The 26,790-nt window shown below is 48.1% G+C and overlaps 3 protein-coding genes across 3 annotated transcripts; 2 read left to right on the top strand and 1 right to left on the bottom strand.

The window, feature by feature from the left end:
* Nucleotides 1-11,783: 11,783 nt before the first annotated feature.
* LOC125544685 (mitochondrial import receptor subunit TOM7-1) lies at nt 11,784-12,194 on the bottom strand. Its single transcript, XM_048708431.1, has one exon. It carries the CDS (start codon nt 12,099-12,101, stop codon nt 11,904-11,906), a length of 198 nt encoding a protein of 65 aa, XP_048564388.1. The 5' UTR covers nt 12,102-12,194; the 3' UTR covers nt 11,784-11,903.
* A 1,843-nt stretch (nt 12,195-14,037) lies between these two features.
* Nucleotides 14,038-21,500, top strand: LOC125544684 (GTP-binding protein At2g22870-like). Its single transcript, XM_048708430.1, has 4 exons — nt 14,038-14,680; nt 15,493-15,562; nt 16,403-16,565; nt 20,927-21,500. The coding sequence occupies exons 1-4, from the start codon at nt 14,149-14,151 to the stop codon at nt 21,143-21,145; spliced, it is 984 nt and encodes a 327-aa protein (XP_048564387.1). The 5' UTR covers nt 14,038-14,148; the 3' UTR covers nt 21,146-21,500.
* A 1,059-nt stretch (nt 21,501-22,559) lies between these two features.
* Nucleotides 22,560-24,185, top strand: LOC125548581. The gene has a single exon (XM_048712151.1). The coding sequence runs from the start codon at nt 22,897-22,899 to the stop codon at nt 23,839-23,841; it is 945 nt and encodes a 314-aa protein (XP_048568108.1). The 5' UTR covers nt 22,560-22,896; the 3' UTR covers nt 23,842-24,185.
* The last annotated feature ends 2,605 nt before the right edge of the window (nt 24,186-26,790 follow it).

The raw sequence follows: 26,790 nt of genomic DNA, 5'->3' as shown, positions 1-26,790 counted from the left end.
TCCTCTTGAAGAAATATACCCACGTGTATCTTGAATAGTCATCCACAATCACTAAGCAATACTTTCTTCCCCCAAGACTATCAAAGGATGGAGGCCCAAAGAGATCCATGTGAAGGAGCTCCAAAGGCCTCTTCGAGTAAATGATAGTCGTGGGAGGGTGAGCCTTCTCATGTAGCTTTCCTTCGATACAAGCACTGCAAGCACGATCTTTAGCAAAATGAACATTTGTTAGTCCACGAACATGGTCCCCTTTGAGAAGACTTTGTAAAGATCTCATATTGACATGGGCTAGACGGCGATGCCAAAGCCATCCCACGTCAACTTTAGCCATTAGGCATGTCGCGGTCTTAGTGGGTCGCTCCGAAAAGTTAATCACATAGAGTACGTTCTCAACATGTCCAACAAAGGCTACTTTAAGAGTCTTGATCCACAAGAGGGCCACGGTATCAATATCAAAGAAGGTGGCAAAGCCCATGAGTGCAAGTTGACGAACGGAAAGTAATTTGTATGCAAGGGACTCAACAAGCATGACCTTCTCGATCGTGAGATCATGAGAGATGACAACCTTGCCAAGTCCCAATACCTTAGAAGACAAGGCATCACCCCATTCGACATTGGTGGGCATAGATGGAATCTTGTGCACGTCCACCACCAAGTCCTCGCTTCCGGTCATATGATTTGTAGCTCCACTATCGAGCAACCATGATCCCCCACCGGAAGCAAACACCTACAAGAGATCAATGCTTGGTTTTAGGTACCCATTTTGTAATGGGTCCTTTGATGTTAGTAACAAGGGCCTTAGGAATCTAAATAGACCATTCAATGTACTCATAAGGAGAACCAATAAATTTGGCATAAACATGTCCATCACTAGCACGACACAACACATAAGAAGGGTTAAAGTCGCCGGCTTTGTTGGACGAGGTGGCATTGCCTTTCTTGACACCACCACCCTTCACATTGTTCTTCTTCTGCTTGGAAGCACCCTCTCCCTCCTTCACAAAGGTTTTCTTGAGAGGGGGAGGTCGTTTGGTCTTGTCATTCTTCTTCTTGTTCTTGGGCATGGGTGTGAACCCAATCCCTTCTTTGGCCACAACTTCCTTTTGATTGCTCAAAAGGTCGTTGAGGTTCTTCTCACCTTGTATGCACGACACAAGGCCTTTCTCAAGTTGCTCCTTCAACTTAGCATTTTTCTCAACAAGATGCACATGCTCACAACAAGGGTTAGTAGCATTTGCATTATCAATTAACACCATATGAGGAAAGGTGGCTTTCTCCTTGGTTAGCTTCACTTGGAGTTGATCATGAGACTCCTTGAGGCTAGGATGAACACCTTTCAAGGCCTTGTGAGCCTTGTCAAGTATATCAAACTCCACCTTGAGTCTAGCAAGATCAACCCCAAGTTTGGCCTTCTCGGAATTTAGCACACGAGATACAACAAGAGCATGATCAAGATTTTTCTTTAATTTAGCATGATCATCATTGTGTGACTCCTCAAGAGCCAAACGAAGACCACGCTCTTCCTCAAGAGCATTGGAAAGATCTGAAATCTCATCGGCATAGTCACGACTATGCCCCTCCATCTTAGAGAAGGTATCTTCGTGAGCCTCAATCATGTCATTGGCTTCACCAAGTTGTTCCAAGAGAGCAACGAAGTGCTTCTTGGATTTACCCTTGAGTTTGTTCATAAAAGACTCAAACTCATTCTCCACCACATTAGACCCCGCATGTTCATCAATGCAATCCGTCAAAGAGGGATTATTAATGATGGTAGTTTTGATGTTGGGGGTTACCTTGTTGGTGGCTTTAGCCATGAGGCACTTGGCGGTGATGTTCTCATTAGGTGAGTCGAAGAGAGACACCCGTGGAGTTGTTGCAATGGCAACAGAGGCCATGGCAACCGACTCATCATCTTCATCATCATCATCCTCATGGTACTCTTCTTGTACCACCAACGCCTTGTGAGAAGTCTTCTTGGTGAAGTTGCTCTTATTTGGAAAAGACTTGGCTTTGTCCTTTCAGATGAGCTTGCCACCATTGTCTTCCCTCTTCTCATACGGGCACTCCGCAACAAAATGGCTCACATTGCCACAATTATAGCAAGTCCTCACATATTGCTTGCTCTTCGTGCCACTTGAGTTGTTCTTGGTGAAGTTTTTCTTGCTCCAAATTTGCCTTGAAGCAAGTGCCATGTGTTCATGATAGGCATACTTTGTATCTTCGGGGTTGCTTTCTTCTTCTTCCTCTTCTTCTTCTTCTTCTTCAACACAAACCTTGGCCTTCAATGCAAGGTTGGGCTTCTTTGACCTTTGAGAGCGAAGCACCGCATTGTCGGCGGTCTTGTCCAAGATGCTCATAGCCACAAACTCATCCAACACTTCACTTGAGGACAAGGTGTGGAAGTCCGGCCTTTGACGAATGACAGAGGACATGGCCTTATGGTAAGGCATCATTGCCTTGAGGAATTTGCGCTTGATGCAATTGTCATCCGTGTCCTTGCTCCCATGATCTCGGAGTGAAACCGCGAGTTTGGTTACTCTTCGATAAAGCTCACGAGGTTCTTCATCTTCTTTCATTGCAAACTCATCGGCTTCATCTTGCGCCACTTCATAGTTGGAGCGTTGAATGCTTGCGCTTCCCCGGTAGAGGGAGACAACTTGATTCCATGCATCTTTGGCTATGGCGTAAGGTAGGAGGTGAGGAAGATCTTCGGGTGGAACTGCATCTTGGATGATGAAGAGAGCATTCTCATTGAATTGATTGTCCGCGGCTTCTCTTGGAGTGAAGTTGCTTCGGTCATGTGGATAAAACCTTCTTCAATGATTCTCCAAAGATTAGTATTCACATGACTTAAATGATGCTTAAACCAATAGACCCAAGAATCAAAGTCCTTATTTTTCACAATCTTAGGGGGAGGACCGACATGATTCAAATGAGTGGAAGGAATCGGTCCATCATAAACAAGTGGAGGTTCCACATGGGCAAAGATGTCGATGCCATTTTTACCACTAGAAGAAGGAGCCTTTTCACTCGTAGCTTCCCCCTTGTCGGAGGTAGCATCCGTCACCTTGTTAGTGGGATCACCCACTTTCAACGGTGCGGTGGATAGTTTAAGCCCTTCAATGAATTTAGTAAACATGCTTTCAACCTCGGTCGTCATGCAGGTTTTCAATGTCTCCAAGGCCACATTGAATTCCTCATGAGAGACCGAGGTCCCCCCATCTCCTGTAGACGAGACCGGATTCGCACCGGAGTGCTCCTCCACACCGTCTACGACGTCAACCATACTCTTCGGACGACAAAGTCCTTAAAAGAGACAAGACTCTGATACCAATTTAAAGGATCAATATAGTTGACTAGAGGGGGGGTGAATAGGCAACTAACAATTTCTAGCTTTCCTTTACCAAAATAAACTTTGCATCAAAGTAGGCTGTCTAGGTGTGCAACTAGGTGAGCAACCTATATGATGCAACAACAACAAGCACACAAGCAAGCAAGGGAAGTAACACAAATAAGCTTGCACAAGTAAAGATACGAGATAACCAAGAGTGGAGCCGGTGAAGACGAGGATGTGTTACCGAAGTTCCTTCCTTTTGAGGGGAAGTACGTCCCCGTTGGAGCGGTGTGGAGGCACAATGCTCCCCAAGAAGCCACTAGGGCCACCGTATTCTCCTCACGCCCTCACACAATGCGAGATGCCGTGATTCCACTATTGGTGCCCTTGGAGACGGCGACCGGACCTTTACAAACAAGGTTGGGGCAATCTCCACAACTTAATCGGAGGCTCCCAAGAACACCACGAAGCTTCACCACAATGGACTATGGCTCCGTGGTGACCTCAACCGTCTAGGGTGCTCAAACACCCAAGAGTAACAACATCCGATAGGGATTAGTGGGGGAATCAAATTTCTCTTGGTGGAAGTGTAGATCGGGGCCTTCTCAACCAATCCCGAGCAAATCAACAAGTTTGATTGGCTAGGAAGAGAGATCGGGTGAAAATGAAGTTTGGAGCATTAATGGAGCTTTGGGGGAAAAGGTAAGTCTTTTTGAAGAAGAATACCCCTTTATATAGTGGGGGGACACATCCAACCGTTATGCATTCCGCAGCCCGCATCTGGGCGGTACTACCGTAGTGTAACGCCCTCGATGCGGCTATATCTCCCACGTGTTGAAGCACGACTTAGAGGCATAACCGCATTGAAAGCAATGTCGCAAGCGAGGTAATCTTCACACAACCCATGTAATACATAAGGGAAAGAGATACATAGTTGGCTTACAATCGCCACTTCACACAATACATGAATAAAGCATTACATCATCCAAATACAATCAAGGTCCGACTACGGAACCAAAATAAAAGAAGAACCCCAAATGCGACAAAGGTCCCCGATCGACCCCAACTGGGCTCCACTACTGATCAACTAGAACGAAAACAACACAAAGGACAAGATCTTCATCGAGCTCCTCCTGAGCTTGGTTGCATCATCTGCACGATCTCAACGGCACCTGCAAACTGGTTTTGGAAGTATCTGTGAGTCACGGGGACTCAGCAATCTCGCACCCTCGCGATCAAGACTATTTAAGCTTATAGGTAGGGTAAAAGGTATGAGGTGGAGCTGCAGCAAGCGACTAGCATATATGGTGGCTAACATACGCAAGTGAGAGCGAGAAGAGAAGGCAAAGCACGGTCGATAAAATATGATCAAGAAGTGATCCTAAAACAACCTACGCCAAGCATAACTCCAACACCGTGTTCACTTCCCGGACTCCGCCGGAAAGAGACCGTCACGGTTACACACGCGGTTGATGCATTTTAATTAAGGTTAACTTCAGGTTTTCTACAACCGGACATTAACAAATTCCCATCTGCCCATAACCGCGGGCACGGCTTTCGAAAGTTCAAATCCCTGTAGGGGTGTCCCAACTTAGCCCATCACAAGATCTCACGGTCAACGAAGGAATAGACCTCCTCCCGAGACATTCCGATCAGACTCGGTATCCCGGTTCTACAAGACATCCTCGACAATGGTAAAACAAGTCCAGCAAAGCCGCCCGATGCGCCGACATCCTGATGGGAGCTGCACATATCTCGTTCTCAGGGCAACACCGGATGAGACATCCTACGAGTAAAACCAGCCCTCAAGTTTCCCCGAGGTGGCCCCGCAGTCTACTCAGTTCGGACCAACACTTAGACAAGCACTGGCCCGGGGGGGTTAAAATAAAGATGACCCTTGGGCTGGCCTAACCCAAGGGAAAAAGAGGCTAGGTGGCGAATGGTAAAACCAAGGTTGGGCCTTGCTGGAGGAGTTTTATTCAAAGCGAACTGTCAAGGGGTTCCCATTATGACCCAACCGCGTAAGGAACGCAAAATCCGGGAACATAACACCGATATGACGGAAACTAGGGCGGCAAGAGTGGAACAAAAACTAGGCATAAGGCCGAGCCTTCCACCCTTTACCAAGTATATAGATGCATTAATTAAATAAGATATATCGTGATATCCCAACAAAATATCCATGTTCCAACATGGAACAAGCTTCAATCTTCACCTGCAACTAACAACGCTATAAGAGGGGCTGAACAAAGCGGTAACATAGCCAAACAACGGTTTGCTAGGACAAGGTGGGTTAGAGGCTTGGTTTAACAATATGGGAGGCATGATAAGCAAGTGGTCGGTATCGCAGCATAGGCATAGCAAAAGAGCGAGCAACTAGCAAGCAAAGATAGAAGTGATTTCGAGGGTATGGTCATCTTGCCTGAAATCCCGCAAGGAAGAAGAACGAGTCCATGAAGAAGACAAACGGACGTAGTCGAACGGGTCCTCACAAACGCGACGTTATCGGAACCAACCCGAAGAAGCAACACCGGAAAGAAACAAACAACATAGTAAACAACCACGACATGAACATGGCATGATGCGCAACCAAGTGTGATGCATGTCCGGTTTAATGAAGCATGGCATGGCAAAGAGCACAAACAATCCTACAAATTAAGTGGAGCTCAATATGCAACGAGTTGCATATTGACGGAACACCACATTAATTATTTAGTTCTCTCCCGGTTAGGTACTCAACAAATTTAAATGTTGGTTAACATGGCAAGAGGTGAAGCATAACAAACTATACCATCTAAACAATTTAAATGAGGCCGGATATAATAAACAACAAAACCGGTAAATCCCCATATGCATTAGTAATTTGGTGCAACAACAATCTAAACATTTTAATTGTTGTTATCATGATGCGGATGACATGAACAAGTTTATGCAATTTTTCTTAAAAGTTGACAAGAGCATTATGAAACATTTTTCATCGTGGCGGAAATGAAAGGGGTGCCACGGCGACGATAACGAAACGGTGCCACGGCGACGATAACGAAACGGTGCCACGGCAACGTTCCGGTTCCGTCAACTCATTGAGACGTCGGTGCAAAAGAAAGTGACGGGAGCGTGTCATGTGATGAACAGTGGGGTGCTCCCGGTAACCGGGTTCCCACGGGTTAGCGGCAAAAGAGGAGGACCGAGCAAGTGACAACTCGGACACGGTGCAGACAACGGGTGCATCTCATACAACACATGCAAACGTTCTCGGACGATCGTCTCGGGGTTATACCTTCGAAGCGTGCAAAAGGGACGGTTCTCGTTCGGTGCAAAGCAGAGGAAGTAGACGTTCTCAGGACGTTCGTAGTGGAGGTAGTCGTACACGGCGACGGTAGTTGTACACGGGTCTTCGGCCACGGAAGTCGTACGCGTCCGTAGATGTTCGGGATCGCGACATGGAACTAGACGTCCACGGGGTCTTCGAGGGTCGACGGTAGTGGAACTTGGCGCTGTTGTGGTGGATGTTCGGGCACCATACGTCGTGGTACTTGGTAAATCCCGGAGACGGTAGTTGACGATCCAGGTAGGCGGTCTTGATGAATCCAAGTAGCACCAGGCACACATCCACGGCCAGTCTTCAGACTTGTTTTTTTCCTGTACATGACTGCAGGGGGTCCTGGGAGGAACTCGGCGATGGCCATGGCAAAGAGGCGACGGTAGTGGAGAAGCAGGGAGCAGTAGCTCGAGTCGCGGCAGCAGCAACTGTCACGGGCGGAGGTCGGGGCCGGAGCAGAGCAAGGTTCCTGCGGGCAGCCAAGAGGTCGTCCCTCACGAGGTGGCGCAGGACTATGATGGTGGTGGTGCGCTCCGGCGAGACGGGGACGCAGGGAAGGGGTAGAGCGCGGCAGGGCAGGTCGGGTCGACAACTCCGATGGCCGGCCGGCGAGGCCGTGGTGTTGGCGCAGAGGGGATGCGCAGCTAGACTTGTGGGGGTGCAGTGTCGCAGCAGCTCGCCCGGGAGGACGAAGAAGGAGCGGAGGAGAGGACTGCGCGGGGCTGCAGGATTCGGCGTGGACGAGCGCTGGTCCGACAGAGAGGGGGCGTTGGGAGGACGGTGATGCCATGGCCGCGACGTGGTCCTGTTCGTCGGCGCGTCGAGGAGCAACGGCGAGGCAGAGGGGCTCCTCTGAGTGGGGATCGATGGAGATGGGGGAAGAAGATGGTCGGCGCGCCCTCTCCTGCGTGTGGTGACGCGCGAGGGAGGAGAAGGGATCGAGCACGGGGCTCTCGTGGCGTGAGGAGTGAGTGGCGGCGCGAGGGAAAGGAGATGAGGATCGGGAAGGAGAGAACGAGAGGGAGAGAAGTGGGATCGGGCAGAGAAGGGGTCGAGCGCGTGGCCTCCTCTCCTGGCGGCGCGAGGGAGGGATCGAGAGGGAGAGAAGTGCGGTGCAGGAGCTGGGCTTTGGGCCATCTAGGTCAGGCCGCGAGGTATAGTTAGGTGGGCCTTAGGGGCTGGTTGGACTGCGGGGAAAAGATGGGCCTGGGTTCTCTTCTCCCTCTCTCTCTTTAAAACTTAATCCTTTAACAGAAAAGAAATTAGAGAGAGGAAAAGAAAGAGAGGGTTAGGGAAGGATTTTGAGCATGGGGATAATTTTATTGGACTCGCAATAAAGATCTTGATCCAATAAAAGTATAAATGGGCATGTGTACAAAGTTTGGATTCGAACTCGTTTGAATTAAATTCAAATGAGTTCGAATAAGAAGTGGGCGTTAGAAAGGTCCCAAAATGTTGAGATTTTTGGTAGACCTCCGGAAAGTGAAGAAAGAATTTAGGGCAAAGTTTGGAGACGAGGAATATAGTAAGAAAAGCATGGAATATTTTGCAAGTGTGTTTGCGGTAATTCCAAACGAGTGGAATATTTTTATTTAGCTCCCTAATATTGGGAGGATATGTTATAAAGAGAATCACCATGTGAATTCCCTCGATTTAAATGGACCGAAGATCCATGCAATTTATTTAGTTGAGTTGCAAAAGATTTATGAGATGATGGCATGATGACATGATGCAATGCACATGATGCAACGAACCAAACAAAACACACGACGAAACCCGGAAACATGGAAGGCATCTGAAGCTCCGGTCTTGGGGCGTCACACGTAGATGGAGCGGTAGTACCGCTGCCACAGCAGTACTACCGTTGTGGCAAGCGGGCATAGGTCAACCAGGGCTGAGGAAGAAGTATGCGCACACGAACGGTACAACCGCCCTGCGGGCGGTACTACCGCTAGTGAGCGGTACTGCTGCTCCCTACAGCCGCTGAAAAAACAGAGGAGGGCAACGAGCTGTGCGGCAGCTGGAGCGAACGTAGGAGCGATACTACCGCTTAAACAAGCGGTACTACCGCGCCCTACTGTCGTCCCTACTACCGCCCCCCTACGTGGTCTTTTACGAAAACCCGACATGAAAAAGTCGAGACCACAACAGGGGCGGTAGTACCACCGGTATTACCGCCCTGGCCGCGGTACTACCGCGTAGCACAAGGCACCCCTTGTTTTGCACAACACGGAAACACCAATAGGCAGGAAGACAACGAGGGTGCAAGGAAAAAGTGTACGTGATGATTCCACCCATACTCTTCCGAAACGGATCCCCTCTTGATAGTACGGTTATCCCTACGACTCAATTCCACCGAAAAGAAACGAAGGAAAATAATCCGTCTAAAGTGAAGTCCTCGAGGGGAACAATCGCAAAGCCTTATAATAGATCACCTGAAACACTTAGTGCACACGATTAGACCGCAAATGTATTGTTATCAATCATCAAAACCACTGGAGGGATAAATATGCCCTTACAGATGCCCTTAGATGTCTAGATTTCAACCATTAAATTGTTGAATAATGAGCAATTTTTCATCAAGTTCAATCTAGAAAAACAGTAGATAAAACATGATAATCATAGTATCGATGGTAATCGCATCAAGTAACAAAATGGTGTAAGCAGTCATGCAATTGGGTATATAACATACGAACAACATATTTATTCCCTTGTGAAAAATGGTGTTAGACTTAACGGTCTTTAGAAATAACACCTCTTTCGACTCGCTCACGTTTAGTCCTATATAGTCCTTGTTAAACGTGGGATTGATGCAGGTCACATAATCTTTTTCTAAATACTGCATGACAAGGTCTTAAACTCAAGATCTTTTGTCTCAGATACCATATTGAATTCATGCTCCAGCTAATTCATTCAAAATTCCAAATTGATGAAAAAAGGAGGGCAATATATTTCAACAACTGTTGTTGCCATGATGCGCACGCAAGAGTATCCACCAGAGTCCATGGATAATGAGAGCAGTCGCCCGCGCTGCTGGCGAGTGGCAAGCTCGCCCTCCACGCCGCCATACCTACTGCATCGCCATAGAGGAGACCATCTTGCCACCATCGGGCTCGCTCTCCACGATGACGCTGAGCTCTCCCTCTACATCGATGCAGAGCAGTCGGCCTTGTCGCCGTCAAGGCAGAACATGCTGTCACCAAGCTCACCTTCACGACACCCCTTCTTGCTCGCCATGGAGAGTGGGGAGTGGGGGAACACGGGGCGAGCTGTTCTATCACCGATGTGGTCAGGTCAACACTTAGATGCGTACCTTTGATGAATGTGGCAATGGTAATATGGTCATTTCATGATTAGTTTGGCCATCATTCTTAAAGCTGCTAAAACGTGAAACGAAGAGCATTTCACGGTATTTCAGCAAAGTGGTAGACTAATAAGTGTTATTTTAGCAGTTACAATGTACAAGGTGTTATATGATCAAGTGTTGATAAAATTTGGTATTTTATCAAATTTTCCGTATGAGAAACGTAGAGGCAATTCTTTCTTCCAATTTTCAACCACTCCATAGTGGAATATCAGTAGATCTCAAAACTGAGAATTTTGCAGTGGTACATACATATCTAATTCCTCATGTTTGTGTGAGATAGAATGGCTGTTTGAAGAACATTTCAGAGATCATATAAATTGCAATCAGTAGCAGGACGATCATACCACAAATTCTAGCATGTGGGACCATAATGACCTCCATATTTTGCGATCAACAGGGGTCTCGCCCCGGTTCCATTTCGTAGAAATGAAACCATATGACAAGGTTCAACATAGTTCAACAAAGGCTAAAGGCAGAATAAAGACAGAAAATTAACTGAATAGGCATCAGTACTCGCTGGAGAAAGTTTTCAGAGATACGAGCAATGACCTCCATATGAAAAGCCAAGAGAAGAACTCAGGGTGTGTCTCGTAAAGGCCAAGACCGCATTATCTCAGGCATCACTACTTGATGCAAAGGCATCGTGTTATCTTGATGATTGCATAAGAGAGGGAAAAGAGTTCCTCAGTGTCCTTGCAAGCTACTCCCTCCGTTCCCTAATATAAGACCTTTTAGCTATTCCAAAGTATTGACCACATACATGCTAAAATGAGTGACTAAAATGTGTCTACATACATACGAATCAAGAAAAGGCTAAAAGGTTTTATATTAAGGAATGGAGGGAGTATATCACAGCGACAAGATGCAAAGTTCGGTGCAATATTAGCACCTGAACAAACAACTAATGTACTGAAGATTGAGTGTTTAACTGTCAAACTGTCACACCATGTCAGAATAAGAGGTGGTCTACAACTCTATAGACAACCACCTGTAAGGCTGTAAGATTTATATGAACAACTTACAGTCGGCAGACAGATGCTATTATTATTCTGATATGTGTGTCATCTGAATCTTACCCTCACAAATTGTTAGATCTAAAGGAGACTATCGTCAGACATACAGTTCTATTTGTAGGTGATATGGAGGACAATATACGCAATAATGGTATGTATGATTGTATATACCCCAAAGCATTGTAACCCTGTGTCAAATCATAACTGTAGCACATACAATACTCCATCATCCCCCAAAATGTTATGTGTATATCTTTTCCCCCATTTTCCTATAAGCTTTTTTGTGTGATTTGTCTGTAATTAGCGGAGGGAAAGCATGTACAATGGTGATTCTTAGTAATGCCCCGCGCGCGCGCGCTGTGGTCTGCCTCTCGATCATAAGCCCCTTTCCCACTGTTTGAATCTCTCCCTTGTTCAGGATAATGTCTTCCAAATATAAAGATAAGACAATTCTATCTATTGTACAAGATGTCATGTTTTCATCGCACCTTATCTTAATTGATTTTATTAATCGTCACATATTTGTATACGTATGCAAGCATTAATTTCTACTCCCAAATCCATCACAAATCCTATAAACCACCCTACCTTTGCTTGCTCCCACGGTGGCACCTCCCATCTCAAAGGGTGAAGCACGAACTCGTCCTTGAGACTGTAATACATTCTCGCGGTACCAGTATTTGCAAACTAATCACAGCTCTTAGCTTAATACAGTCAATAGAGATAAACTAGCTGGTAGGCTCTCGGTGGTAATCAGGGAGACCCATAATCAGAGCAATTCAAAAAGTAATCGAAATTATTCAGGGAGGAATACAACAATTGATCAATTCAATACGCGAACAACCGTGCGGATCGGGCCGGTGGACGGAGCTAAACGGGGGAAAGGAGCTGGGCGAGGCTGGGCTTGGGTTCGGACCTCATGCCGACGAGGATGACGAGGGGGATGAAGCCGTAGTGCGCGACCACCTTCGCGTTCTTCATGGCCCAAGTGCTCCACTCACGCACCAGCTGCGCCGCACACGCCGCGGCCGACTCCGCTGCCTCCGCTGGGGCCTTCCCCTTCTCCATGGCCGCTTCTGCCAATCGCGTCGCCGAGAGAAGAATGATTTGGAATTTTGGATATTGCAGCTTGTGAGTTGTGATGATGGGGAGAACCAGAGGAGAGGAGGTTCAGGATGCGATGGGGATCTGGTGGCCACATGGCCCGGCCCAGGGCTTAACGCACCTGGCACGGCCTGGCCCGCGTGCCCAGTCTTCGGGCCCAGGCACGGCACAACGAGGAAATGGGCCGACAACAGTCGCACTTTTAGCCCACCAGCCCGCCTACTTAGGCTACTTTTTGGGCCTATTTAGGCTGTTTTGTGCTAATATATAAAAGAACTAAAGGAAAAACTAAACGAGCCGTGTCGTGCCGGCACGTGTGCCCAGCCTTGCGGCCCATACACCACCCTAGGCGGGCCATGTGTCGGCCATGACCCGATTAACCATGTGTGGGGCCGACTCACGTGCCCAACCTCCAGGCCCAGGCACGCCACAACAATAAAAATAGGTCGGCCCGCCGGCAGGTTTAGCCCACCAGACTGCGTGATTTTAGGCCTATTAAGGCTGTTTTTTAGGGCCTAGTTTGGTTGTTTGTGTGCTATGATGAAGAAAAAAAAATTAAACGGGTTGTGTTGTGCTAGCGCATGTGCCTAGCCTTGCGACTCATGCACGACCCTAGGCGGGCCATGTGTCGGGCTAGCCTAACACGGGTCGGGGCACACGTGCTAATATGTCGGCCTATCAGGCATGACCAAGGTAGCCATGTCAAGGATCTGTCTAAGTTAGGTGAGGGGCTCCATGCATATTATTCAGTACCCCGTTTCTGCAGGAGATTTAGTTGGAATAGTGGAAGAGCGGTAAGGATCTATGTGTTAAACACAGAAGTAAAGACGAGCACCGGAGAAGATAAAGGCGCGAGCTTGACCCTTTCACTCGAATAGGCGACATCATATGACTCTTTACCAGCCCGTGGCGTCTAAAGAACCGATTGATCGAGGATTGGAGCAACTGTTGCAATAACCTTGAGCTCAACTTTCGTTGGACCCGCCGCAACCTCACCCTCGCGTTATTTGATTTATACTACAGAAAATGTTAGGGGGGGTCTGCAATTGTATACGAGGGACCAATAATATCACCTCCATTTACTGGTAGGTATAGATAGATGTTCTTGACTCTTACACCAGTATTTGCATATTCTTCAATAGTCTTTCCGGCGCTATTCTTTCAATGTACCACGTGCTCGTCCACTATGATGTGTCTGTAACAACTTTGTTGATGTCAAGATCAGTCGGCTCAAACCCTTGAAAATGTTCACAACGGTATGATAAGCATTCATAAACGTTTGTACCGTGTTTAAAAAAACTTTGAAGGTCTTTGGCAACTGAAATGTGAATGTAATCATATCACAACGATTAAGGAGGCGTAATGAGTTTTTTCTAAGTTTGTTTGGTTCATGTTCAAATAAAGGAATTGTTTACCATCACTTTGCTCTTGCTCGGCCCTGCTCCTCGCTGGCCACCATCCTCCCCGCAAAATAGCTCGCTCTTGATTGGCCTCAGCCGCCCAGGATCTCAAGCGTCGGCGGCCCTTCCCGTTCACAAGCGCCATCGCCTTCTTCAATCTCACACGCCTGGTTGTTGCAAGGGGGGCTCAAAGGGGGTCGAGGAGGCGCGGTGCCGAACTCAGGTCAGGCAAGGATGAGGCCGAGAGGGAGCTCGGGGGAGGATGAGGCAATGTGCTCGGTATCACACCCTTTACTGATGGGTGGACGGTATCGATCATTAACTTCCCTGGACCCATTTACGGAGGGATGTGTTTATGTGTATAGTTACCAAACACTGTTCATGTTTTACTTTACGGCATAAACAGGTGATGGGCAAAAATCTCTGAAACAAACAACTCCTTTGATGCATTTTATTAGTACTTTACTATTTACTCTTATACTTATGGTAGCCCTTCCGGTCCCACCCAATCCATCCCTGCGAGCTTTTCCACTCCACTCCGTGCGCCCCCAACCACGCCGCACACTTCTCGCGGCCTCCAAAACCCAAATCCCTGACCGCCGGCGGCGGCGATGCTCCTCTACCACCGCATCCTCCCTCGCCTCCTCTCCCTCCCCTCCAGCCCCACCTCGAAGCTCCTCATCCGCCCCTCCCGCCTCCCTCCTCGCCGCCCCTTCCTGCCTCGCTGCGCCGCGCTCTCAGCGCTCGCGGCCCCCCAAACCGTAGACCACTCCGACGCCGAAGAATCCGCCGACCACCTCGACGCCGAAGAGCCCCAGGAGCCCCAGGAGCCGCAGGAGGTGCAGGTAAAGCTCCCCCTCGACCGGCTCTTCCTGCCACCGGGGGCGAGCGTGACCCCGGGGGACGAGGAGGTCGTAACCGCGCGGGTCCTCAAGGGCTCCAACATCGTGCTGGGCACGTACGCGCGGGGCGATGCGCAGGTGGTTAACGCGGATTTCATAAAGAGCAGCGTGCGACCCGATGACTGCCCCAGGGATGGGCTGCCCGAGTTCGCGCTCGTCGGCCGCTCCAACGTCGGCAAGTCGTCACTGCTCAACTCGCTCGTCCGCCGCAAGCGCCTCGCGCTCACTTCCAAGAAACCTGGTAGGCCGCTCTTAATTTTTTTTGTTGCCTAATTATATGCTGCAACTGTAATGCTGCCGGGGTTTAAGGTTTAGGTCCTCTCGTTCCTACTTGCTAGGAGGCGATTACCTAGTTGATACGATGGCTTTGCGAGTACTTTGAGATATGGTGGAAGCGGGCTATTCTGGGGTTTGAGTGCACAAATGTGTTCATAGGAGGCACCTTTTAGGGGATATGATTGACTTGATTCTGGGTTTTAGTGTCTAGCTCTAAAACTGCACATTATGCGTCTGCATCTTACACCAAGCTGTTCAATTCCATTCATACATAGAAAAGCTGGTTATTCTTTCTTCATACATGGTTCTTTTCTCTTTATAATGGTCACGCACACCGATGATAATAGTTCTCTTGCTATGCCCGGTTATTGTTGTAATGTTGGCTTTTCAGAAGGTCTGGCACTCTGGTCTTCGAGTTTTGTTTTGTTGGCCACATGTTTGATGTTTATCTTATATATAGGAGCTTATCTGTCGGCCCATACTTAAAAGAGAGCAGAAAGACCATGAACCTCTGCTGTCTAGTTCTACATAATTTTTCTTTTGCCAAACTGTATCTTTTGGTTTTAATAATAATAATAATAATAATAATTTCTGCAAGCACATGGAACTGCGTGGTCTAGCATCAATATATTCTCTAGAAATATGTTCAACATGACCTTTTTCCAGCTGTTCGTTCCTTGGCCTCTTACACGATACACTGCAGCAGAACCTCAATATTATGAAATCAACTCTCTATCCTAATTTCATTAATTTTCTTAATTGTTTTTATCATTGCAGGAAAGACCCAGTGTATCAATCATTTTAAAATAAATGACAGTTGGTACCTTGTTGACTTGCCTGGTTATGGGTATGCTACTGCTCTTAGCCCACTTTCAGTTTCCGTATTTTCCGAAAAAAGTTCTTAACTACGCAGACAAATGCATTGAAATGTTTGACCATTGAACTTCAAGCCTGTTTTGTTGCCATGAAACTTAACATATCTCTTCGTAATTCTCCATGCCAATTTCGATGTTACAGATCCATTGGAATTAAAGCTGACACATTACTTGCAAATATCGATATTCTTGAAATGAATTGAGTAGCTTAACTGTACTCTCAAATTGTGAATTTAATTGCCCTTTTTAACATATCGGCCCTCTTTGAGTTAGTGCCCTACTGGATGCCTATTTTTAAGTTACTGTCTACCTACGAATAGTTCATTAGTGGATAATAAGTTCTATGGTGTATAGGTAATATCTGTAGTAACAGGAAATGATTTGATTAAATCATGGTTAGTTTTTTTGGTGAAAAGCAGAGCACTTTAACCTGGAGTTTTAGACTTTGTACATAAACATGATTATGCTGATCAAATTGGTGCCAATCATTTCGAAATATATTTGATATTTGGGAATTTAGAAGAGTGTTCACATCATCTAGTATGGACCGTGACTGTGCATATCAATATCTTTATTAATTTGAGTTACACACTAATATATTGTATATGTCAAAAACACTTTCTTGACTTGTGTCTTCTTTGAACCTGCTTTATGTAGGTTAATAAAAATCAAAATATACTTCTTATTCGGACATACATCAAACGAGAAAAGGATCCATGACAGTAGAAAATTAAACTCTACTGGTTGGAGCTTATATATTTTTTGAAATATTCTCCATCTTCTGGCTTTAACTAAAGCATTTATTTGAACAGATATGCTTCAGCACCACAGGTAGCTCGTAAAGATTGGGATGAATTTACAAGAAATTACTTCCTCAGCAGAGATAATTTGGTGTCAGTTTTTCTCCTTATTGATGCAAGTATTCCTGCTAAGAAGATTGATCTTGACTATGCTAGTTGGCTTGGGCAAAATAAGGTAAGCCATCCTTTCCAAACAACTAAATCTTCATACTGAAAGATGTTGAACTAGTTAGCTATCTACACCTTTTGCATATGAACTATCAATGATGAGAGTCCATCATGTTACACGAAATTAGTCAATCTATTTACCCACCGCATTGAAAGATGTGCTACTGTACACATGAAGTTTTTTTTTTTGTTGTTCTGATGAAACAAATTACAGTGCTATGTTAGACTTTAAGCAGTCAATAATATACTTCCTCTGTCCGGAATTACTTGTCGCTCAAATGGATGTATCTAGCACTAAAATAGTGCTAGATTTAGTCTGAGCCCAAAGGCATGTATCATGTCAAACTTTGCAGTACGGATAATTAGGAATTTATGAGTGACTTATCAGGTTTCAAAATTATTGTCTGTACTACTCCTACCATGAACCAGGGGTTATTTTAGGTATTTTAATCTTGTGCATTTAAAACAGTAGGCTTCTTTCTCTTCAGGGTCATCTGATATAACAGTAGGCTTCTTGAGATTAGTTAAAGTACAATCAGAACACTAGTGTTGTTCCGCATGCTCGATGGTTTATTCATTTTTGATGAATTACAAAGTTTGAAGTATTCTTAAAAGAGTTACTATGGCCTTATTACAGATTTGCTGAAAGAACAAATTTGTCTTAGTAAGAAGGATTAAACATCAAATTCAACAAGGACCAGACGGCAATTTTTTTGGTATCCATGGGTGGATGTGAAGACATCCAAGGAGTAGAGTATAGGGATTATAATGAAAACAAATGCAAGTAGCATCGTTCACGTTGAGGATTAGAGAGTTCAGATAGATAGCTCAGAAGAGACAATGAGGGGCACCCATTATCATGATGCACGAGGGGAGGGGTGTTCCCTGTCTAGCTTTTTCCTCTTGCACTAGAGGAGCTTTACATGGACGTCCTCTGTCATGTGGGGCCGCACGTATGCACATAGTCGGATTGAAACCACATCTGAAAGGGAAAACATAAAACTGTAAATCCTGATCTTCAAGTAAATGGGGATCTTATCTGTTCCATTTCCGATCTGATCAGGAGATGCACCTTATAGATTATGAGTACTCAGTAGGAGTTATGCCATAGTAGGAGATGCCACAGTCGCATTACGGACTTGGTCCTGTACTCCTATAGAATGGGACGTACCTCGCATTTGGGAGTTTTAATCAATCAATATACAAGGGCAAAAGGAGGTTAGCTTCTGATGAATCCTTACCCTCTACCTCTTCCCGCGCCACGGTACAAAAGCCACTGAAGGGATCACAACTATGGCCTCCAGCACATCACAACTATGCCCTCCGGAGGTTGGGCTGTGCGTTTCCTAGCAATATAATCTGCTTAAAAAATTGGTGAGTGTGTATCATAACAAAATGAACCACATCCATTCTAGTAGAATGTAGGAGTGTGTTATGACCGGGCAGACTTATGCCCGTAGGAGGCCCACCGGGCAGGTTTAGTTAGGGGCTTCGCCCACAAGTTATCTTATTTTTATTTCGCATCGAGGTTATATAAACAAGTTGTAAGACTCTTTTGAGAATTAAGCAATAAGATAAATCCTATTGCCTGGCTCCCTGAGGAGCCGGACCCTAAACCCTAGCCGCGCCTTGCGCCGCCGCGACCTCTTCTTCATCGCGCCATGGCGCCCCGCCGCCAGCAGCCGCGCTCGAGTCCCCGTCAACCCTCCTCCTTCCCGTACAACCTACACCCTAGACCAGGTAGGGTCCTAGCTCCTACCAGAGTGTTATCTTCATGTTTTTTGTTGGGTCACTTTGTTTGAGCCTTTTATGTTTTCCCTTTCAGATGTGGTTTGTTTTGAGCTGTTTATTTTTGCCTTGGCTATTCAGCAAATACGGCAATGGTTTAATTTTGTGTTAAACTGGTAAGACTTCAAATATACTTTTGATGTGCTTGTCCCAGGGCAATTCATTTGAGCATATTATTTTATTTCTGTGTCCTCAATATCATGGCATCATAGATGATCCTTGAGATAACTTCGCCTTATTCTTGCTTTGCCCTTCACCGTATAATAGGGATGTGAGAGCCTAGCTTAATAGGAATGATAGACTACTCATATCAACAAGGAATTCCTTCTTTTCCGGGAGCCCATTCGTAAAGAACTCCAAAGTTAAGCGTGTTTGGCTTGCAGCGATTCTAGGATGGGTAATCGATCGGGAAGTTGGTCCCGGGTGCGCAAATGTGCAGGAAAGACCAGTGTTGGTCCGTGGGGCTAGTCTAGATCCCGCCAGGCGTAACGGGGCGTTACAATTGGTATCAGAGCCGACCCTTGCGGTTGCACGGGCATGTGCGGGTCAGGTGCGCGGGCATGTGGCCCGTTGTGGCACACGGCATGACACATGTGCCGGACTGGACGTTCATACGTGTGCCAAAAGGGAACGTTCCTGATGGGCCGACAAGGACGTCGGTTACTTTGAGTGGGGGTGTATGTGAGAGCCTGGCTTAATAGGAATGATAGACTACCCATATCAACAAGGAATTCCTTCTTTTCCGGGAGCCCGTTTGAAAAGAACTCCAAAGTTAAGCGTGCTTGGCCTGGAGCGATTTTAGGATGGGTGACCGACCGGGAAGTTGGTCCCGGGAGCGCGCCAGTGAGGATAAAGTGCGCAGGAAGGGCTAGTGTTGGTCTGTGGGGCCAGTCTAGTTCCCGCCAGGCGTTACAAGGGACAAATTTTAAAACAAATTATCTCTTTTGTTTGGGCCACCATCTGAAAACACCGTGAACGGTAGCAGAGCACATGCCATCAAGCCTTCTACGAAGGCCACTGATAAACTGGCGCATGTAGTCTTCTGTAGGTACAATAAATGCAGCACACACATAAATCAGTGTTCGTTGGACACCAAAACCACATGAAGATGAGGCAGTTCAAATGAACAATCCAAACCTGCAGATAATGATCTGAAGAAATAAATTACTGTAACATGAAAAGCACTTTCTGGCCAAAAAAGGGAGCATGAAAAGCACCGATTAGATTCTAAGTTGTATAGGATGTTGTTGAAAGCACCTGTATAGAGTAAAGGAATAGAGTTAAATTGTCGGTTGAAATGATTATACTTCAAGGAGTGCAGTGACGCAGTTGAAAGGAAATATGTCAGACAAAGTGCCCCAACAAAAGGAGCATGAAAGCAATATCCCTATATTTTCCTAAAATGAACGTGTTTTTGTCGAATTTGCATTATCAAACTCCTGCCAACATTTCAATATTTAGAAGGATGTTCGTCACAAATGTTCTCACAGCTGACCTTTAGATCTATTTTTCAATCTTTCAAGAATAGGTTTCCATCAATTACGTAAAGAATTCTGAGGCTACTTTAGTTAAATTAAAGCTTATAGTTTAAAGTTTGAACAGAAAAGTGTCAAATATGATCTATAACTCATCGTTGTGAAGATAAAATACCTGCAAGCCCCTAATAAGTTTCTGATTGTAATATGTATGTGTATCTGAGAAATGTTTCTGTCATCTGGTAAATTAGCGTGCAATTGGGTTTCTTTATAGTTGAATGCTGCTGCCACTGGGGCTTATGGCACGCCTTCTATTTTTATTTTTGGATAGTGTCCCTATATCAGTCTCAAGACCCTACCAAACCTGCCGAGTGCAGCTTGACTGTGGAACCCCCAATCTCGTATCAGGAAGTCAAAACTTGTCAATTTAAAGTAAAACTTCTGGCAGACTCAAGTCGGACAACATGGTGGTATCTTATACAAAAGTAATATTTGACAATATTAGTTAGTTCCTGCCCATTCCACATTCCTTGTGTACTACCGCTACTGCAGTGTCCCCACTGACTCACCCACCCTTTGCAACAAAGCCTGAGCCTGTCCTACCCAGTCAATAACGATCAGTAGTGTTCCCGTAAGCAGCTTATGTCCTTTTATTGGTGCCTCCCCACCCCACAACCATTATTTTCCCTTTTGTGAGATTCAACCATCCCCCCTTTTGTTTCGTTGCAATTCAGTGCAAAACACTCCTCTTTGGACATGGAATGTTTGCATCATTGAATGTCCTGAGGGCATCCATTTACATATTCCTCTTTTCGGACATATAGTAATGGAGCATCCTTCTGTATAAGTAATGACAGGCAAGATCCAAATCATGCATTATTGTCTTCCATATGTATTTCTTCTCTTGATGCATTGATATCTACTGAATCTGATTAAAGATGTCAGGCTGTTAGTTATAGATCTGTGTGTATCTTGCAACACGTATAGAGCAAATCTTGTTAATAAAAACATGCACTATACTAGTTAATAAAAACATGGGAGGAAATCGATAGCTAGCTGAAGAGCAAATCTTGAAGACTTTCAGTTTCAATGTTCATGTTTTCAGGTCCCAATGACGCTCGTCTTCACAAAGTGCGACAAGCGCAAGAAGAAGAAAAACGGCGGCAAGAGACCGGAAGAAAACGTAGAATGCTTCCAGAGCCTGATCCGCGAATATTTTGAGGCGGCGCCTCCGTGGATAATGACGAGCAGCGTAACGAACCAAGGCAGAGACGAGATACTTCTGCACATGTCTCAGCTCAGGAACTATTGGCGCAAGCACTGACAAGAGGAAATACAACAAGAGTAGGACTGAAACAATACCAAACCGCATTCAGGCGGCAGCCGCACCCTCTGCAATCAGGATCTTCACCAACCAATCCGCCTTGCCTTTTGAGCTGTTGATTGCCCACGATTGCAACCATGATTACTCAATCAACAGGCAGACCGACCGGGAATACAGACAAGCCGCTGAAATCAACTGCCCTGTTTTCTTCTTCTATATTTGTACTACAACCGTACAGCCTCGACGTTTTGTCTTTGTTACCTTCTGATTATAAGATTGTGCGTCCTGTATGTAGATTAAAGAACCTCCCGTGTCAGCTAATCATCATCGGGAATCCCACACGTTTGTTTTGTTATTTGCTCCCTTGCACCCTGCATGGCACAAATGGCAGGAGGTGCGGGCGCCTCTTGACTAGTCAATGCTTTTTCCGTGGCGTACAGCACGCGGTGAAAGTGCCACATTATTGGGATCCATTCTACAGTTGGTTCCCTTTCAGCCCAGAGCAGATTAAACAAAAAAGATCAGCCGGTACAAGTCTGCCTGGACTCACTGGACGCACAGCCCTGGTCAGATAATTGCAGGCCTGGCTGCACTGTAACGTGCGATTATCTTATCCTTGGGTCTTGATGTTCATGCATGCATGCGTAGGCCTATCTGTCATGAGTTTTGTATTGGCAGTATCAGCACCTGTTTGTTTGTCTTTATAAGGTCAAATCTTTAAAAGCCGTGCGCCGTCTACGCGATAGGTATGTATAGATACTTACTTGCTTCCAGTCCCGACGAACAGCTCAGCTGGGCTCCTCCCTCCCTTCCCACAGCTGGTGGGCGCGTTTGGCTGTCACTAAACTCTAAACAACCCACTTGATGCCACGGAGCAGCGTCAATTTATTAAGAATTAACGGCGTGTACTACAGCCCATACGCGGTTGTTTACGTAGGTTGATTGATGAAAAAGTATACTGGTGGTGGTACCGGTATGTACTTGCTGCTGGTCCTGTAGCAGCGGTGCACACTGTACAGACAGGCAGAAAGACTGCGGCGTTGCCGTGGTCAAAACTGGCACACGGTGACACGGCCGGCCGATCTGCGCAGTAAACACAGAGCGAGCTGCTGCGCGCGCAGAGAATGTATGCCCGATCGCCAACCAGTCTACACTTGATCCCCGCCTCCTTTTAATCGCAAACTTTTCCTGATGAAACCGGTCAAATTGCACCGTGTCCAGCGCCAGTTCTTACGAAGTTCACAAAGATCGGTCGGCCACGTTTGCGATCCCGTGCGCTGCTCACGAGCCACCGCCTTCCCCATGCCATGCATGCGCGGCGCACGGACAAGCGCAAGGCGACAGTTAGCGAGGGCCATTAGGCCAATCTTGTCAGTAAGCTAAATCCAGGAGGGGAAGGCCGCGGGTGAAATGGGATCCAAGACGCAGCCAGCGAGACTGCATCGCGCGCAACCGCCTCGGGGGCTCGGGGCCAAGCCAAAGCCATCCCCCCACTGCTCGCGTTGTTACGTGGCGCCTGTCCCCATCGTCCCGCCGGACCGGAGGGGCCACGACCGTGTCCGCCGACCCCTTGGCGGTTTTGCTTCGAGATCGCGCCGGTTAAAAGGCCAGGCCGCATTAGCCCTGCACGAATGCGATAGTGGACCGAACCAACCCCAGCCGATCCTCTCCCTCCATCTCCCGCCCTCCTCCCCGCAGCTCGCGCGCGCTCTGTCTAGTGTCCACGCGCGCACGCAAAGGTCGCCGGCACGATGGACGGCTCCGGCTCCGGCGTCGGCCGCAAGAAGCTCAAGCACCGGCTGGCGGCCATCCTGTCGGTCTTCTCCAGGCGCTCGGGCGGCAGGAAGCGCCGCGACGACGAGGCCACGCCGCCGGCCCTCGCATTGCCCTCCTACGGCCGCCTCGGGGCGGCGGGGGGCAAGAAGGCCGCGACAGGCGAGCACCACGACCGCCGCCTCTCCGTCTCCGCGCGCCGCACCGCCCCGATGATCCGCATCACCATCGACTGCGCCGGCCGCCGCTCCGTCGACGCGGCCGACCCGTCCCTCCTCGCGCCGCTCGACGCCGACGACATCAAGGCGGAGAGGGCGGCGCTCAAGGGGACGAGCGAGTGGGAGGGCCGCAAGTGCCCGCCCTCCTCGCCGTTCCGGGCGGCGGCGCCTCTGCCGCCGCTGCCGAGGTGGAAGGAGCGGCCCGGCAACGGCGGGCGCAGGCTGTCGACGCACTCCTCGCGCAGGCTGCTGAGCAGCTCCTCCTCCGACGATGAGTACGACGAGGACTCGCGGAACCTCTTCTCGTCCAGGAGCTTCTCCTCCGACTCGTCCGACTTCTACAACTGCCCGCGCAAGAACGCCGCCAAGGCGCGCGCGTCCGTGTCCGGGCCCTGCCGCGCGCCGCCGGCCGCCCCGCGCCGCGGCGTGTCGCAGAGCTGCCGCTACAGCTTCGAGATGCCGCGGGGCTCCACGGCGTCCGCCGCCACGGACGGGGGCTTCGCCGTGGTGAAGCGCTCCGCCGACCCGTACGAGGACTTCCGCAGGTCCATGGAGGAGATGATCGCCGAGTGGCCGGAGGGCGACGGCGACGGGGAGCACAGCGCGGAGAGCCTGCTGGAGACGTACCTGGTGCTCAACTCGCCGCGGCATTACCCGGTGATCCTCGCGGCCTTCGCCGACGTGCGGGAGACGCTCTGCCCCTGAACTCGATCGGCTGTCCGATGTTGATAGGATTATTAACCTTTGCGAGAGTGAGAGCGAGATGAATGGCATGGCAGACGATCGGGTTGGACATGTGCGATGTTGCGCGCTTACGTGCGTTGTCTCCTTCGTTCATTCATGGCTGGATCTTGACCAGCTAACTCGTGCTTAGTTGGGAGTTCCGGACGCCCCCTGTAGTTCCGTCAGCGATGGTACTGTACCTTAGTTTCTTGATGTTAACTTGTAGTGGTAGTCCAGCCTTCCGCTGTGAATGTTCTCGTCAGTTTGTGCGTCCTGTAAATACGCGATATATTTTGATTGATTGAAGGTATTTTCGAATTAGCTTTCGTCCGGCTTTCTTATCCCTCCGGCCGTTCCTCCTCCCGCAAAATCAACCCATTCAAATTGCAAATTCAGCCGACCTGCATATGGCTATTGCGATACAATCATCTCTGCTTGATTCAACTCTGGGTTAAAAAAAACATTTTCATGTCAACATTTGACTCTGAAATTCGCTCCATACGTATCCCCCTCGTTGAACGAGCTCCCCACGAAAGAAAAACTCAATCCCCAAGAGCAAGAAATGACGACACACATTTCTAGTCGCATGTGGATCATTTCCAACCGAATACTCTAACACGGTCTGGAATATATTCCGTGCTTCGTTGCGGCTCTGCCCCCATACAATAAGCAAACAAAATCCGGCAAGGAGTAGCCGGCAAACAACGGACGGAGAAGTGCCAAATTGGCAACGTCCGGCCTCTCTCTCCCTCCCTCGCAAGTAAACGCACACGCAGGCAGGGACATTACCGGATCTTCTATAATATGCAAACGGAAGTCGTCGGCGTGAATGAATGTGTCCATGGCTCGTTTGCACCCCCCTGCTTGGGTATGCATGCGCTCGCGGGCTAGCTGGGTAGGAGGAGGAGGAGGCGCAGGCATGTGCGTCGGGTTGGCGCGGTTGGTGACCGCGTCTGGTTGCTAGATTGGTAGGAACGGGGGGGTTGGGCCGGGGGCGGCCGAACGAATCGCACCAACCAACCGGCCAGCCACGCGCGCACCCGCGATGCCGACGTGAAGCGTGGCGCACAGATTGCACCAGGCAGCGCCGCGACCGGCCGCGCGCGATTGATCGGGTCGCGGCCGCTGGCGCTGGCGCTGGCAGTGTGCGGGGCGAACGGCGACCCGTGCAGCGCCGCTGCTGTGTGTCTGTGCACGTACGTACGTAGTACCGCGGCGGATGCCATGCGCTTGTACGCATCTGCCACTTGCATGAAACTAGGAGTAGCCCGGCCGTAGCTTTGATGCATCCAGCTTTTCGCGCAACGTGACCGCACCGCGACGAGAGGCCCCGTCCGTCCGCCCCGCCCCCGCGCGCGGCCGACCGACGTGACGCCCTCGCCAGGCGCGCAGAATGTCGCCAGTTCGTCGCGTCTTGTCGCGCTCGCGAATCAGCGCCCCTGCCTGCCCCTGTTCCTCGCTCCACGTAAGCTCCCTCCATGCAGATGGTTTGCGGAATGTACTATACTGTACTCTTTTAAAATACTATCAAACCTTACAAATTTTAGTTAACAGTTTTGCTAAAGCACATCTAGATGTGTCATAAGTATTGCACATCTAAGTCCTATGTCATTGATCTTACGTTGAGATTCGTGTGGATATTTTCTTTTTCTTTTTTTTCTTTCTCTTTATACTTAATTCACTCATTTAGATGTGCAATAACTAGAGCACATCTAGATGTGCCTTAGACATACCCGTTAGTTAATTTACATCTAGAATGCCAAGCATATATTGTTAGATTCACTACAGGAAGTGGTTTCATATTATATATATTTTGTACTGTAAGTATAAATAGTTTTTACATAAATTTGACTTCTCAAAACTCTATACGCACCGCGTCGTGAAACATAGTGAATACTCCCTCCGTTCCTAATTTTTTGTTTTAGATTAGTCTAGATACGGATGTATCTAATATTAAAACGTGACTTGATACATTCGTATTTAGACAAATTTAAGACAAAATTTTTATGACGGAGGGAGTACTAAATAAGGGACCGGTCACTCGACTCCTTTCCAACCCTTGATTTCTGATCTAACGGCGAACAGTCATCTTCCTCTTCCAACCGTTTTCTGAAAAATAGATCACATAGTGCCTAGCATCTTCTTCCTCCCGCCGCCTTGTGCCACTGGCCAGGTCGCCTGCTACCGCTACCATCTTTCCCTCAACCTACCCCCACCACCGATCTTGCCGCCGTCCCCGGCCATCCCTTTAAACCCGACATCCATCCGAAAATCCCCGGCGAAGCAGCACCCCACCCGCCACCCTAACGACAGGCGTCTCCTTCTTCCTCTCCATCGGCGCTTTCGTCCTCCTTCTCAAAACAAAATCAACTGACCCAAATCCCGTTTTCAGACGATTGACGTGTAGCTAAACCGAGCAAATAAACGCGCAAGTATGTACTGTATGTGGCCAGCGTTACACGACAGGCTACTGCGATTCCTCACCCCGACCGCAGCGTACGAAGCAGCTGGAGATCATCAGGTTGATCGGACCGGTGCGGTGTGGCTGGCAGTTCTTCTTGGTTGGATTCTATTGTTCGCGGCAGCGGGCAGCGGGAAAGGCTGGAACTGAAAGTACGCATCGAACCGTGGCACGGCTCCGTCATGCATGGCTTTGATTTGTCCCTCAGTGACGGACGTGATGCTTTTTTGGCCCCGGGCCCCGGCCGGCTAGCACCACCAACTCTCGCTACGTACGTGGTCGCGTCTTGTCGTCGACGCTCAGCTCAGATGAACCGGGAACGGGGCCTCCATTCCCAAGCATGCACGGTCACGCGTCCGGAAATAAGCCCGTCTGCTGTCAACTTTTATTTTGTCACTTGGCACTTGCACTTTTCGTAGAAATGCAACTAGGTAAAGAAGGCGGGTTCCGATCTGATGGAAGAGAGCAGT

The sequence above is a fragment of the Triticum urartu genome, chromosome 3 (genome assembly GCF_003073215.2).
Source record: "Triticum urartu cultivar G1812 chromosome 3, Tu2.1, whole genome shotgun sequence".
NCBI classification, from domain to species: Eukaryota; Viridiplantae; Streptophyta; class Magnoliopsida; order Poales; family Poaceae; genus Triticum; species Triticum urartu.
The sequence above is the reverse complement of the archived record's forward strand: the minus strand, read 5'-3'. Positions and strand labels throughout refer to the sequence as shown.

Coding starts and splice junctions, on each gene's coding strand:
- LOC125544684 (XM_048708430.1), top strand. CDS start 14,149: ATGCTCCTCTACCACCGCATCCTCCCTCGCCTCCTCTCCCTCCCCTCC. Junction 15,563..16,402: donor GTTGACTTGCCTGGTTATGG/GTATGCTACTGC, acceptor TTATTTGAACAG/ATATGCTTCAGCACCACAGG. Junction 16,566..20,926: donor GTTGGCTTGGGCAAAATAAG/GTAAGCCATCCT, acceptor TCATGTTTTCAG/GTCCCAATGACGCTCGTCTT.
- LOC125544685 (XM_048708431.1), bottom strand. CDS start 12,101: ATGGAGAAGGGGAAGGCCCCAGCGGAGGCAGCGGAGTCGGCCGCGGCG.
- LOC125548581 (XM_048712151.1), top strand. CDS start 22,897: ATGGACGGCTCCGGCTCCGGCGTCGGCCGCAAGAAGCTCAAGCACCGG.